The following is a 14312-nucleotide window of genomic DNA, read 5'->3' as shown; positions in this document are numbered from 1 at the left end:
CGCCTTGTACTGGGGCGGCTCTTAGTGTCGGCCCCGCGCAGGAGCTGCGGACTCCTGCTGTCGCCGCTGCCACCTACACTGCCTCAGCCGCCCGTTACCATGAATCCAGACCTGCAGAAAGAGCGGGCCGGCGCCAGCTTCAACCCGGAGCTGCTCACGAATGTCCTGGACGGCAGCCCCGAGAACACTCGGCGCCGCCGAGAGATCGGTGAGGGCAGCTGGCCAGGCCTCCTCCCCGCCTTTCCCGAGCAGAGCTGGCGGTTCCCTCCGGGAGAAGTCGGGGGTGTGGGGGCTCTGTAGGGCCTAGGCCACAACCTCTGGCCCGGCTTTAGGGGAGCCGCGGGACCCCCGCACTTCCAGGGGAGGCTGTGGCGGGGGCAATCGCCCATCGCGAGGGAGGACCTGTGCCCGTGAGGCTGAAACCTGGTGTGATCCAGAGAGCTTTAACGGAGCCGTGAATTTTTTGTCTTCCTCTTGGTACCCTTTAACTCCCTACCAGAGAACCTCATTCTGAACGACCCAGACTTCCAGCATGAGAACTTGAATTTCCTCAGCCGTAGCCAGCGTTACGAGGTGGCTGTTAAGAAGAGTGCCATCATGGTGCAGAAGATGAGGAAGTTTGGCATCGCAGATCCTGCTGAAATCATGTGGTTTAAAAAGTAGGTATGCCTTAGCTTAAGAGCAAGGGCCTAAGCCTGAACCTTGAATTCGCCATCTGTGGTATCCTTTTTCATAGTGTTTCGCGTTTGAAGACTCAAATTCACATCTTTTCATGCCATTTTAAAGTTCTATGTGTGGACAATGATGTTTACTTTGATTTTTAAGCCTTTTAAAGGGCTGATGTTTGTAGAAAGCTTGTTGTGGAGATGCTGTAATTTTCTTTATCAAGAATCATACACATGCGGTCCAGACCTCTCAGTTTTGAGCGATTTAAATGCAGAATGACTTGCTTCTTCTAAGAAGGAGGCCTGCTAAATTCAGAAGCTGAATTTAGAAGGATGTTTTCCGTTGCAAAGACCAAACAAATATTTTGGAGCAGTAACAGATTGTATTTTCATATACTAATGTAGCTCTGGAGTTTAAAATAATGGAAAATATGAGGAAGAACTTTAGTCAAGCCTCAGAATGGATATGAAGTATTCTGAGAACCCCCAGCTTTGTTGAATCTGGTGAGGGTATTTAAATGGCCCTCCTGTGCATATGAGACTTCATAAAAATATGCCTTGGTCCTACTGCTGACAGAGTATGTTCTTTGTTCAGACCATCTTTTTGTTGTGTTTTTGGTTAGAAATAAGACACACACTTTTTTTTGTTTTTTTTGCCTTTATGTAAATATACACTATAATTATGTAATGTTAGTGTAAGATGCCTTTGACTTGCAGCGTTTCTTCTCATTTATTACTGGGCATTTCCTGTTTTAGGTCTCTACATTTTTTAAGAACGCCAATATTTTCATCAATAGAGGGTAAATTATTTGGATGGTACATGTTTAAGAGCCAAGAAAAATGAAACAATGAAACATGTTACAGGCTCTGTCTTTATGTTGCAATAGGCATTCCTCTCTTATACAACTGCCAACTGATATATTTGGTATCTATTTTCGAGTTTGACCTGGTTATTCTTGTCAGGAGGAAATTTACTCCAGCCCACACTCAGAACTTCTTTCCATTTTAGTTATAAAAATACAGTTAATTTGGTAGTCCAGAGTACTTACTAACTTCCAAATGCTCTTTTATTTTTTAAAATTTGTAACTTGTGGCTGTGAGGATATTGAGGTGGAGTAACTCCTAGAAAATTCTGTTTCTGATTTACCTGAATTGAGTTTGTGAACTTGTAAAGTTAGTAAAATTAGATTTTTCCTTAAAACAAGAGGTTTGTTTTGTTTTACTTTAAATGGCTGCGGCCGTGTGTTTCAGAGTTAGTTAGATTTCATAATCTGTGGTGGTGCGCAATGTGTAAATAGACTCCAGTGAAGTCACAGTGGCATAGAACACAGTCCTTCACGTCAGTTAAAAACCAGGGGACACCAGCCAGTTTTTTTGGTTTTTGGTGTTTTGTTTTGTTTTTTTTTTTCTTTTTTTTCTGTAATGTATTTTATGACTCAGACCTCACTATTTGGGAAAAAGACAAAATACAACCTGTGGCAGGCCCTTTGACATCCTTTCAGTATTTCTGGGCTATGACAGGAAGATCAATGTTTGTTAGAGAATGTTTCATTAGTCTTGGCAGTTACTGAACACTGTCGATTGTTACTCACATCTATGTTTTATGTATCACTAAAAAACTCAACTGTGACCTACCATTAATTGTCAGATACATTGAATGTCTTAAATGCTAAAATTGGCTTTGGGGTGAGGGATGCTATGATTAATGAAATATAGTAATATTTCTGGTCCCTTTTATATCCAGTTTCCCTATCACAAAATGAAACATGAGAATATTTTGAAACTGACTAAAATATTAGTAAAATACTTTGAGTTTTCTCAACTCAAGCAGTAGAAGAATTCTTCTCTCCATTCCTTGAGAAAGTAAGACTTTGCTGTTTGGGGAATATACAAATTCCTTTCCTGATCTCCTTTTCTGTAATGTTGTCTTTTAACTATACTGTTTGTTATGCAAAAACTAAAGTATTTTTAAAGTAACAAAATTCTAATGTGAACCAGTCATTTTTTTTTTTTTTAATCCTTCTTAGGTTTTTAAAGCTAGTTCCTTGAAAAGAGTCGTCGGGGAGGATTAAACATAACTTAAAACAAGTGCTCAGATATTGTTCTTTAGTTAACTTCAAGAGCCCTCAAAAAAAAAATCTCAGTATGTCAAAAACATAAGTATTTGACAGTCTTTATTTTGTGTTACATATTTTTTCCCTGTTGCTAGAATTAATTATTTTGTGTCAGCATCAGCACTTTACCAACCCAGAGCCTTCTCATTTCCCATAAGGGAATGGCTGTGTCTTGTATTGCTTCCGTTTTTAGCAAGTGAATTACTGCTTTTATTACTCAGAAAGTCTTGCAGGTTCATTTCCTCCTTCAATGAAAGTGACGTCGGTCAGTCGTGTCCGACTCTTTGCGACTCCATGGACTGTAGCCTACCACGCTCCTCCGTCCATGGGATTTTCCAGGCAAGAGTACTGGAGTGGGTTGCAATTTCCTTCTCCAGAGGATCTTCCCGACCCAGGGATTGAACCCGGGGCATTGCGGGCAGATGCTTTACCGTCTGAGCCACCAGGGAAGTCAATAAAGCGTGGCTGTTAGGGAGTGTTATGGTGCCCTTGCCTTTGAGAGGCCGGTTTTTATATTTACCTCCACATTATCCCACCATAATGAGATGGGTATGTTTTTTGCAAAATGTCTTACGTCTCTCTCTAGAACAGCTTCTGTGAGACTTACCTAGAAACTCACTCGACTCTTCTGTTCTCCGCCTCCTTTGCCCTCTTTCTCTCCTTGGAGTCTGAATTAACCTTTAGTATTTGTGTGAAAATCAGAGAACCTCAGGGTTAAAAAGCATTTTTGATGTTGGCTAGTCCAGGCACTCCTTGAATGTTTGAATCTGTCCTCAGCACCCCTAAAAGGTAGTGGAATGGTTTTAGGGCATCCCCAAAAGTGAGTTGGCAGCCTACCCCCTCTTTCTCTTGAATTTATGCTCTGCTTGTTCTACAAGCCAGGACAGGGTGGTGACGCTGCTTTCTGTCCATCCCTTGAAACATCATGAGGGTCAGTTAGATAATACTTTGTACCTTAAGCTGTTTATATAGATAGAGCTGACAGAATAGACCCTGTAAAATCTCTAACTTGGCATGGCTGAGGCTGACTAGTGTATATAACTTGTATTGACTACTTCACAGATTCTTTTAGGGGAAAATCATTAAAGACTGAATTTCATTAAAATTCCCTTAATCTGGACTAATTTTCAGAGACCCTTTGTGATTTTTAACATATTCACATTACCTGCTTTACCCATCTGTAAACTCTGAAGATCTTTATAGATTTGTGCTTTGGCCCTAGAATGTATACATACTATCCTGGACATTTGCTTTGGTTACTAGGGAAAAATAGTTTAAATTATTCTTCTTTAGGACATTTTGTTAACAGCTCAGCAAATGTAAATGTTCTGTGGAGTTTCTTTTGATTTTCAAGACAAGTAAAGCCTAAAAATAAAGCAAAAACACACACTCATGTTCCAAGAAATCAAACCAACAAAATAATAAACAAAAGAGGTCTGAGGCTAAAACATGGGTAGAATTTGCTTTCTGGATTAAGTGTGAAATTCAGAATCCTGGCCCTGACATGACTAGGAGGAGAAGAGATACCACTAGATTCTGCCGTTGGCTTTTTAGGTAGTGTATGATAAGTTTGAGTCTTAATTTCGTAAGAAAGGGGTTTAAATTTGTCTAACCTTCATCCTCAGGGCCAAATGTGTCTGGCGAGAATGGTGGTAGAATCCAGTTTCTAGAATAAGGCTGAGACCCTTTTCTTTTCTCTCCTGTAGACTACATTTGGTCAATTTTGTGGAACCTGTGGGCCTCAATTACTCCATGTTTATTCCTACCTTGCTGAATCAGGGCACCACTGCTCAGCAAGAGAAATGGCTGCATTCATCCAAAGGACTCGAGATAATTGGCACCTACGCCCAGACGGAAATGGGCCACGGTTAGTCCACATTTGAGGGTCAGTGGGTAGCCCAGTCAGGTCTTCATTTAACAAATCACTCTGGGCATTTGACCTTTTTTTTTACCCTCCTGCTACACGTTTGGAATTTTATTATTAAATTGATAAATCTTAAAATTCAACCTGTTTCTTCATAGTTTATTTCCCTATAAACTGGTCCAAGATTCTGGCCTGAAAGATGTATCATTGTTATTTTTTACCGTTGCTGTGTACACCCAGTTAAAATGGGTATCGAGCAGTTTGGAAAGGTGGGGTTGAAAATATGGCAAAGTGCTCCATTGTGTGGGTGTCTGATTTAAAAGACCTAGTTGGAAGTTCTTAAGAGGCTTCATGCCTCAGCAACACGTGGAAGATGCTTTGCTTTAATGAAGTTAAAAATGTGGATTTTAATGAGACAGGGGGTTAAAGTGGTGAAGGCTGCTAGGGGGTTTGGGAAAAAGTCCATGATGCTCTTCATTTCGTTTCTTTTTATTCATTTTTCTGTACCTGCCCATGGACTTTGAATTACCAGGAATTCTTGGTTAAATTGTTCTGAAAACCTTTAAAAAAGTTTTTGTGTTTGGTCTTGTGGAGCAAGTTTGTTTTCATAGACAAGGCCACTGATGGGCTTAAGGGTCTTGAATTTGAGCTGCCCCATGTCATTCCTAATTATCAAAATGTTTCCCTCGTGTAAATAAAGCAAAGCAAAGGAAGGAAGAAAGGATGCAGATTATCAGGGACATTCCTCTTTTGTGTTTCATTTGGTGCTTTTTGGCTTGTGAATTGGTTTAAGTAAATGTCCTTTCTCATAATGCCTATGGGCACTGCAGATCCTGGTCATGGGACAGTTTTATGAACACCCCACCAGGCACCCCAGGATGGTCAGACCTGAGGGAAGGTGTCCTAAGGGAAGAAAGATTGCATTCCAGCAGTGTTCCTCTCCTGGAGTGTGTGTGGGTGTTTTGTGATCTTGAAATAGCTTTGTGGTACAGAATCCTTTTTTGTTTGTTTGTTTTCAAATTCATCATTGAGTTGATTTGACTTTAAGAGGTATACTGTTCTCGGGAGACATTAGATGTAAACTATTGTGAAACTAAATGAGTCTGATCTGTTTATCTTTTGTTGGTCTGTCTTATCCTTCTGCCTCTATTTTTGAAGTATATTTCCCATGTATATTTGCAAGAAGAGAGGAAGAATTGAAGACTTAAACTTCATTGATTTGAGGAGTGCCGAGGGTTGGATTAAGGTCCTGTGCTGCTTTGGGCAAGATTGTATTTGTTAGTTTTCTTTCTCTTCTTCCTTCTAGTTTCCAAATTTTTCTTGTGTTTGAAACCAACTTTGTCTTGATCTCTATGGTTTTTTAGAGAACAGAGTTTTAAAATTAGGTCTTGTTTGTTGCTGGAACTTTGTCAGTTCATATTAGTTGTGTTTCGCTGAGTGCTATTCTTTTCCTAAAAAGCCAGTCTGTTGGCTAATTAACATCCAATGAGAGTATAATCTTATAGAGAATGTATAAAAAGTACTTCAGCATCAGCGGGACTGGAAATAGAGCAACTTGTACAGGATGACGATTTGACTACTTAAATTCTGAGACTTTGGAACATTGGTCAACAGTGATTATCTCACGTTCTTACAGAATTAGCTGTAACTTCCAGTTTGGGATTCTTTCACTTCTAGGAAGCCTCTGAGAAGTGAAGAAATTAAAAGTGCTCAGTCTTATTCCAGGATCCTCAAGAATCTTAAAATTCAACCACCTGCAGAAAGTCTAGCTCACCAGTGTTCTCTCTTCCCTCCTTTAAACACACTTCTGTCTGTACGGGCACACAAGCCCAACACATACTGGGTCTGTGGATCTGCGAGCCCTAATCAAAGGCAGAATCCTGGACCAAGGAGGGCACCCTCTACCCGGGGCTCCATTGTTAAAGAGACTGTCTGGGACATGGTCTAGGGTTAATTATCTCCAGACCATATGTCTCTCCAGGTCACAAAGCAGATAGTGTCTTGGTCATCATGGTTATTTGATCATTTCAAGTTCTAGCCACTTCATAGGGATTCTTTTTGCCTTTTCTGTTATTATAATTATTCAGGAAAATAGAGCTTCTGTAGTACATACTTATCATCTTTGAAGATGCTGCAGTATCATTGCAGATTCCCATCTCTAATACTAAACGGTGAAAATATTCTTCCTTTGAAGCTTGAAAAATAGGTCATGCACTTGATGTTGTAAGTCCCTAATCTTCCTCTTCCTGGATCTCACTGCTCTGTCTCTCCGATAGCCTCCCATCCTCTTTTTTCCCCAGAGTGATTCTCTTCCCTGTTGGCCTTCCCATGAGACTTGCTCCCTGGATATTCTAATTTCCCCACTGTTAGTAATAACAATATAAACGTCTACAAAAGCTGTGTTCTTTGGGTTATGCCTTTGAAATACCTTCCTCAGAGACGAATGACTACATTTGAAGAGAATGAGTACTTTATAGATGTTGTTGCATAAGACATGGAGTAGGTTTTGATGTATTTAGTGTACTCGTGTCTCCTTTGTCCCATCAACATAGTCACTTTGGTTTTTTGCTACTTTTATATCTAAGAATTAAAGTTTTCATTTACCAATGCTAATGAGCCTGGATATTACTCTCTGCATTTCATATGTATGAACTGGCATGTTCTCCTTTGAGTGTTGGATAAATAGAATCTGCGTGTTGATCTTAGAACATTATATTGTTTTTATTGGCTCTGTTTCATTAAATATTTTGGCCTCAGTGCATCTGTGTCTGACTAGGTATAAGTTTTCTTCTCATATCTTGGGTAATTAGCTTCCATTTTATTCCCATTTTTGTTTGTTGAATTTGTGTTTAATGTTTTTACTTGTGTATGATACAGTGATCAGTCTCACATACAGTATTCATGTTTATTAACTAATAGCTCTTTCACTTTATTACGTTCTTTCTAGTTTATCTTAGACTTTTGTAATAGTTTCAATTTATTTATGGAACCTTAAATATATTACATTAATTTGTTTCTTTCTGTTTTCTCTAACATCATAAGCTTTGGCTCATTGTTATTTTAAAGATAGTTAAAAATCTGATAGAAAAAAAAATCTGATAGGATAAACTTACTATTGTTACAGCCTGTGTTTCAAGATATTTGTATTTAGTGTTCTTGCATACTTATTCTTTTTGATAAATTCTGATCTCAATTTATCAAGTTCTAAAACATATTCTATAGGAATTTAAAACCTGTGTTACATTAAATCCCAATATTTTCTTGAGAAGTACTAATTTTCCTTCATACTGTGAGCTCAGAATTAGCAATTTCTTTTCTGTTACTTTGATCTTTCATTCATCCTAGTAGGTATTTATGTGTTTTCATAATTAAATATTTAATATTCTGAGCTAACTTATTTAAAATATAAAAATATTTTGTTGCTGTTATAAATCACCTTTCTCTTTAGTGGGATTTCTATTTGAATGGTTCTAATGGATAAGAATGAATGATTTTTTAAAGCCTATAGCTTTGCTAAGTTAATTTATGATTGATGGTGTTGGTGTTTTGTTGTTGATTTCCAAGGATTATAATCATGCTGTCCACTGAGTTGCTATTTTGATTTCTTCCTTTCTCAATATGTTGTTAATCTAATCATTTGTCCTCACTACTGGCCAGCCTTCCCTGCCCTGTATCATGTAGGAGATACAGGGAAAGCCTTTTGGTGTTGACGCTTTTGAAAGAATTGACTGCAGCTCCTTACCAAGTAAAATGTTGGTGCTTTGCAATTATAAAGTAAATTAATTTAAAATAATTTATGATCTTTATCATGCATAAAGGTTACAGCAAATATCAATACTTGATTTAAATCAAAAACTATCCAGGTAACTTTGTCCTTGTAACGTTTCTACATTTCCTTCACTTCTGAATAATCCTTACCCTAGTTACAAGAGACATTTTACTCCTGGGAACAACTTTCAGCTTCAGAACAGTTTGTGATGATAGTAGTTTTCCCCTTGCCCTTCTCAGTGTGCTCTGCGGTAACCCTTGGTATTGGCATTATTCCCTGATACACACCCGCCCACGATGAGTCTGAAGGGCGCCTCAGAGCGACCTCTCCTTCACCAGGAATTGCTCTGGTTTCTAGCCATGGAAAAGTAGGCTCTCGGCACTGACAGTGGTTGGCCTCAGGCCACAACTTTTGGCCGTAGTTCAGAGTTCTCTTCTTACAGCTCCTGCTGCTGCTGCTAAGTCGCTTCAGTCGTGTCCGACCCTGTGCGACCCCATAGATGGTAGCTCACCAGGTTCCCCCGTCCCTGGGATTCTCCAGGCAACACTGGAGTGGGTTGCCATTTCCTTCTCCAATGCATGAAAGTGAAAAGTGAAAGGGAAGTCGCTCAGTCGCGTCCGACTCCTAGCGACCCCATGGACTGCAGCCTACCAGGCTCCTCCGTCCATGGGATTTTCCAGGCAAGAGTACTGGAGTGGGGTGCCATTGCCTACTGGAGTGGGGTGCCATTGCCTTCTCTGAAAGTGCGCCCAGGAGAAGGCAATGGCACCCCACTCCAGTACTCTTGCCTGGAAAATCCCATGGACGGAGGAGCCTGGTAGGCTGCAGTCCATGGGGTCGCTAGGAGTCGGACTCGACTGAGCGACTTCCCTTTCACTTTTCACTTTCATGCATTGGAGAAGGAAATGGCAACCCACTCCAGTGTTCTTGCCTGGAGAATCCCAGGGACGGGGGAGCCTGGTGGGCTTCCATCTCTGGGGTTGCACAGGGTCAGACACGACTGAAGCGACGCAGCAACAGCAGCAGCAGACACACTTTAATTTTTCTTCCTGCACACCATTCCTTTAAAAACAGGACAGTTGGCATTTCTGTTTGTGAGTGAAAGGTACTCGCTCATCCCAGGAATGTTGTTTTTCCAAGGATTTTCACTATTTATAAAAAAAAAAAAAAACACTTTATTTTGAAATGACTATAGATTCATAGGAAGTTGCAAAAATAGCCCAGAAACATCCCATGGACCTTGCACTCAGTTGCCCCCAGTGGTAATATCTTACAGGATTTCCAGTTTGACGCTTCCAAATCTTAACTGATTTGGCAGGTCTTTCTAATGTCCCCACCGTCATCCTCAGCCCAGATCGCACTAGAAGACATGATTAGGCAATGAGATTCTTGTCCTTGTTTTGCCATGGTCTTTTTTTTTTGGCTGTGCTTTGAGGCCTGTGGGATCTTTAGTTTCCCAACTAGGAATGAACCTGTCCCCCTACCCTCATTGGAAGCTTGGAGTCCTAACCACTGGACCACCAGGGAAGTCCTGCCATTGTCTTTCTGACCTGAAAACACTTAATTCACCTCAGCTTTAATTTCTTTGTAAAATGAGGAAGTTATTCGTACATTTTTTGATTTTCATGTGATTGGTTAGCTGAAAGCTCAGCTCACCCCAACCCTTGTGGAAAGACAGTACAGATCAGCCCTCACCTACAGCACCCTCCCCCTGATTATTTTCTTCCTCAAGTGGAACAAATGGAGAAATTTTGAAACTGAAATGTTTAGGCTCATTTCTAAGATAAAGAACATAGTAAGAGCAATATAGAATTGATTAATTTAGAGCTGGAATTTAGATAAAAATGCCGGTAGCATGCAATATTACAAAGCTGTATAGCACTATTTCCTATTAGAAATAAATTCACATAAAAGTCTAGGGCACTTGCAAATTTTAAATGGAAAAGAATGACTTTAGAAATTGGATTTTAAATGACAGTTAACATGTTTATTATAATTTTGATAATTCCCATATGATTGTAATGGAGCGATTGTTATGCATGAATCTGTTATTTGTGAATATTATGATCTTCACTAAAAATTGCATGTCTTTTTATTTCTGAAATTAATTACTGGAGTGAAGAGCACCGTCAGTTTTTGTATTAAATTGTTTTAATAGCATGTGGCTGGATATTTTAATGAATCCAAATGAAATGACCAAAATTAGGTGAGGAATGTGGATTAACACTGGATGTTTTATAGACAAATAGAAAAGTTTTCCAACCCAGAAACATTAGTATTAGATCCTGGAAAAATTTTTTCCAAGAGAACTTTTGTGTTTTCCCGTCTCAACTTTTCATTAGAATATATGTCATTGTACAACTTCAATTTTCCATTCCATCAAGCCTCTTCAGAATTTTTATTTACCTTAATTGCAAGGCTGTAATCCTTTGCCTTGGTCACATAGTTTTGGTTGCACAGGCTTTGGAATCAGTTCCCAATCCCTGCCAAGTTATTTTAGAAATGAGTCGCATTAGAAAATACTTCTCACCAATTTAAGAAAAATGGAAGTAACCAAGAGTTATAATGTGATACAGAAAGGGGCAGTGCTCCCATCCATGATGAAGTCTGCTCAACTGATTCATACTTAACAGAAGGTATTTTTTTTCTCCTTTCCTTGCTGTTTGTTCAAATTGCTGATCTCACACCTGATGACTCTCAAATGCCCATCCTTGGTATTTCTTTGAAGCTTTGTGAATCGAGGGCGGCCTGGGCCTCTGGATCTTCACTTGGGCATGTTCCTGCCCACCTTGCTGCACCAGGCAACCGAGGAACAGCAGGAGCGCTTCTTCATGCCTGCCTGGAACTTGGAGATCATTGGCACTTATGCCCAAACAGAGATGGGTCATGGTACGGTGCATTCAGTCTACCTTCTGGGTTGGGTGGGGCTCTGCAAGCCTAGGGTACATGGAGCGTCCATCATGTGCCAGCGGTGGTGTTTCCACGTGCTGTGTGGGATCTGTTTAAATGCAGTCTTTCTGCAGCGCTCCAGGTTTTCACATGTGGAAGTCTTGGCGTAGACAGTGCCTTGGTCAGTGGAAATTAAAGCTCATGTTATCACAGATATACTGATTACTTATTCACGGTTCCCCTTCAGCAGATCAAGAATTAAGAGTTAGGTCTTACTTACTAAGTGGTTTTTCAGGTTCACTGCTTTTGTACAGAATTTGTATGGAGAGTCTGAACCCATCTCTTTTTCTTCATTACTATGATTCCCTTTTATACTGATACCTTAATGAACTTACACAGATTCCAAAAGAAATAGATGTTAATAGCATGTGTGCTAAAGGGAAGTGAGTGGCCTCTATAACCAAAACATGCAGGATTTTTTACCTTGACATTATTTGTGTTGATTCACTAAATTCAGTAGACTTCTAAAGGTGGCTTTGGCCAAAGTTTAGTAAAAATAAGATAAGTTGTACTTCCAGGTAATTGATTTCACATTCTGTATGTACCACTTTTCTTTTTTTCTTTGCATCCCCGACCTACCTTTCTCTGTGAACTGGATGGGGCTCAAGCTGGTGGCTATTCCTGGTAGCACGCGTTCTGTATTGGTATTTGTGTTTGAATGGTACCCATTCATCTACTTCTGGCTTCTGTTAGCCTAATCAGAGGTTTCAGAACAGCTGGTCTAGTGTGTATTTGCTTTTTGTTCCTTATTCCTGTAACAGCTTTATCTTAATTTGATTGCTCATTTGACTTTCAGCTTCAATGCTAAATAGTATTTTACAGGATGTTCCTAAGACACAAAGTGGAATACTGTTTGGTTCAGTTGTGCGTTTGAAAACGCTCTGTCATTACCTGTTCTATAAAAGTTTCTTCTTTGGTGAAAGGGGTCTCACTGTCTGATTCCTTGATTCCCATCTGGGGGAAGGTTGATCACCCATAAACTGGCCATTTCTGTTATTCAACTTGGAAGTTTCTGAATGTTTAACAATTAATTTTAAGTGGTGAATGAAATCTGGCATTTTCAAAGCAATCTGGTAAAAAGTTCTCATCATTGACTTCAGGATAGGGAGAGGGTCACATAGAACACTTTTCTGTAACTTTTTTCAAAGAATTTTGGCACATTTGTATTAGAATTTAAGGGCTTGCCTGATAGCTCAGTTGGTAAAGAATCTGCCTGCAATACAGGAGACCCCACTTCGATTCCTGGGTCGGGAAGATCCACTGAAGGGATCGGCTACCCACTCCAGTATTCTTGGGCTTCCGTTGTGGCTCAGCTAGTAAAGAATTTGCCTGCAATGCAGGAGACCTGGGTTTGATCCCTCCTAGAGAAGGCAATGGCAACCCACTCCGGTACTCTTGCCTGGAAAATCCCATGGATGGAGGGGCCTGGTAGGCTGCAGTCCATGGGGTCGCTAGGAGTCAGACATGACTGAGCGACTTCACTTTCACTTTTCACTTTCATGCATTGGAGAAGGAAATGGCAACCTACTCCAGTGTTCTTGCCTGGAGAATCCCAGGGACGGAGAGCCTGGTGGGCTGCCGTCTATGGGGTCGAACAGAGTCGGATACGACTGAAGCAACTTAGCAGCAGCAGAGAAGGAAAAGGCTACCCACTCCAGTATTCTGGCCTGGAGAATTCCATGGACTGTATAGTCCATGGGGTTGCAGAGTCAGACCCAACTGAGCAACTTTCACTTTTTCATTAGAGTTTAAAACACAAATCCCTGTCCATCTCCAATGAACATGAAAGTTGTGAACCAGTCAGGAATAAGTGAAAGCCTAGTGTTGGAAGCCTACAGGGTGAACTTGGACCTTATTGGGACTTTTAGAAATTTTTAAAAAGTCACCATTCCAGGTCTTCTTTTCCCTAAAATGGTTATAACTTTTAAAGTTTTAAAACTTGTTTTCCTTTCTAGCATTCATTCTGAAATAAATTCTCAGTTTACAAGAACTTTAGCTTCAGTCTCTTCTGTCATGTGTTATCTCGTTCTTTGTTATAATACAGAATTCCAGAATGTTGAATTGGTGTGGTGGACACAATACGAATGAGTTGAAATTAGCACACTAACAACTTAGAGATGATTTTAAAAGGGCAGTTAACTTCCATGTTAAAGTCATAGCCTGTGATCTCAGGCAACTATGATTCTTATCTGTCTTTACATTTTCTTTTGGTTGATGTAAATAAATGTTCCCTATCTACTGCTGTGCAGTAAATCAAATACAGAAATGGAACATGCTTGACATTTATATTTTCAGCTTAATACGAACTATCTGATTTAAGCATCAGAAATTCAGGATCTTGGTTATCAACCATTTGTAGCTCATCTACAGATGTTTTATTGTTAGATGTTGTTACTCTCTGAGATGCTAGTGCTTTAAAGGAACTGGGCAGATTTTACCCTATACCTGTTTTTTCCCATATTCTATCTGAAGTAGGTATAATTCATTTCCTTAGGAACCCATCTTCGAGGCTTGGAAACCACAGCCACTTATGACCCTGAAACCCAGGAGTTCATTCTCAACAGTCCTACTGTGACCTCCATCAAGTGGTGGCCTGGTGGACGTAAGTGAATTTTTTTAATAGTAACTGAATGTTTTGAAGACTTATAGAATATATAGCGTCTATGAGAATATAATTTTGAAATATAGAAAGAACTCTTAGGGCTTAAACTATGCTGAGCTTTTCACATTCTCTTGTGTTACCTGTTACAGATGTTTATACACTTGTAAAGTGCAGAGGACAGCTGTCAATTTTGCTGCTTTTCATAGATTTTTATCTTAGCATTCCATGTGTTAGCATAATTTCCATAATCATCATTTAAAGTAATTTAGTATACCTAGTTTGGTTAGTCATTTATGTATTGGAAAGTATTTGAGAGACATCCCTGGTGGTTCAGTGGCTAAGACTATAC

At 39.8% G+C, this 14312-nt stretch overlaps 1 protein-coding gene across 4 annotated transcripts in view; it reads left to right on the top strand.

The window, feature by feature from the left end:
* The first annotated feature begins 48 nt into the window (after window positions 1-48).
* Window positions 49-14312, top strand: part of ACOX1 (acyl-CoA oxidase 1) — a 24044-nt gene continuing 9780 nt past the window's right edge. The window contains exons 1-5 of one of the 4 annotated variants that reach the window (XM_086356223.1): window positions 49-208; window positions 500-659; window positions 4486-4646; window positions 11141-11301; window positions 13856-13963. In XM_086356223.1, coding sequence (XP_086212349.1) covers window positions 4582-4646; window positions 11141-11301; window positions 13856-13963 — 334 coding nt within the window. In that variant the 5' untranslated portion in view covers window positions 49-208; window positions 500-659; window positions 4486-4581. The remainder of the gene's footprint in view (window positions 209-499; window positions 660-4485; window positions 4647-11140; window positions 11302-13855; window positions 13964-14312) is intronic. The other 3 variants (XM_086356221.1, XM_086356222.1, XM_086356224.1) reach the window with 3 other exon arrangements.

This window comes from Bos grunniens, chromosome 19 (genome assembly GCF_055505025.1).
Source record: "Bos grunniens cultivar Pamir isolate PY7600 chromosome 19, Bosgru_T2T1.0, whole genome shotgun sequence".
NCBI lineage: Eukaryota > Metazoa > Chordata > Mammalia > Artiodactyla > Bovidae > Bos > Bos grunniens.
The sequence above is the reverse complement of the archived record's forward strand: the minus strand, read 5'-3'. Positions and strand labels throughout refer to the sequence as shown.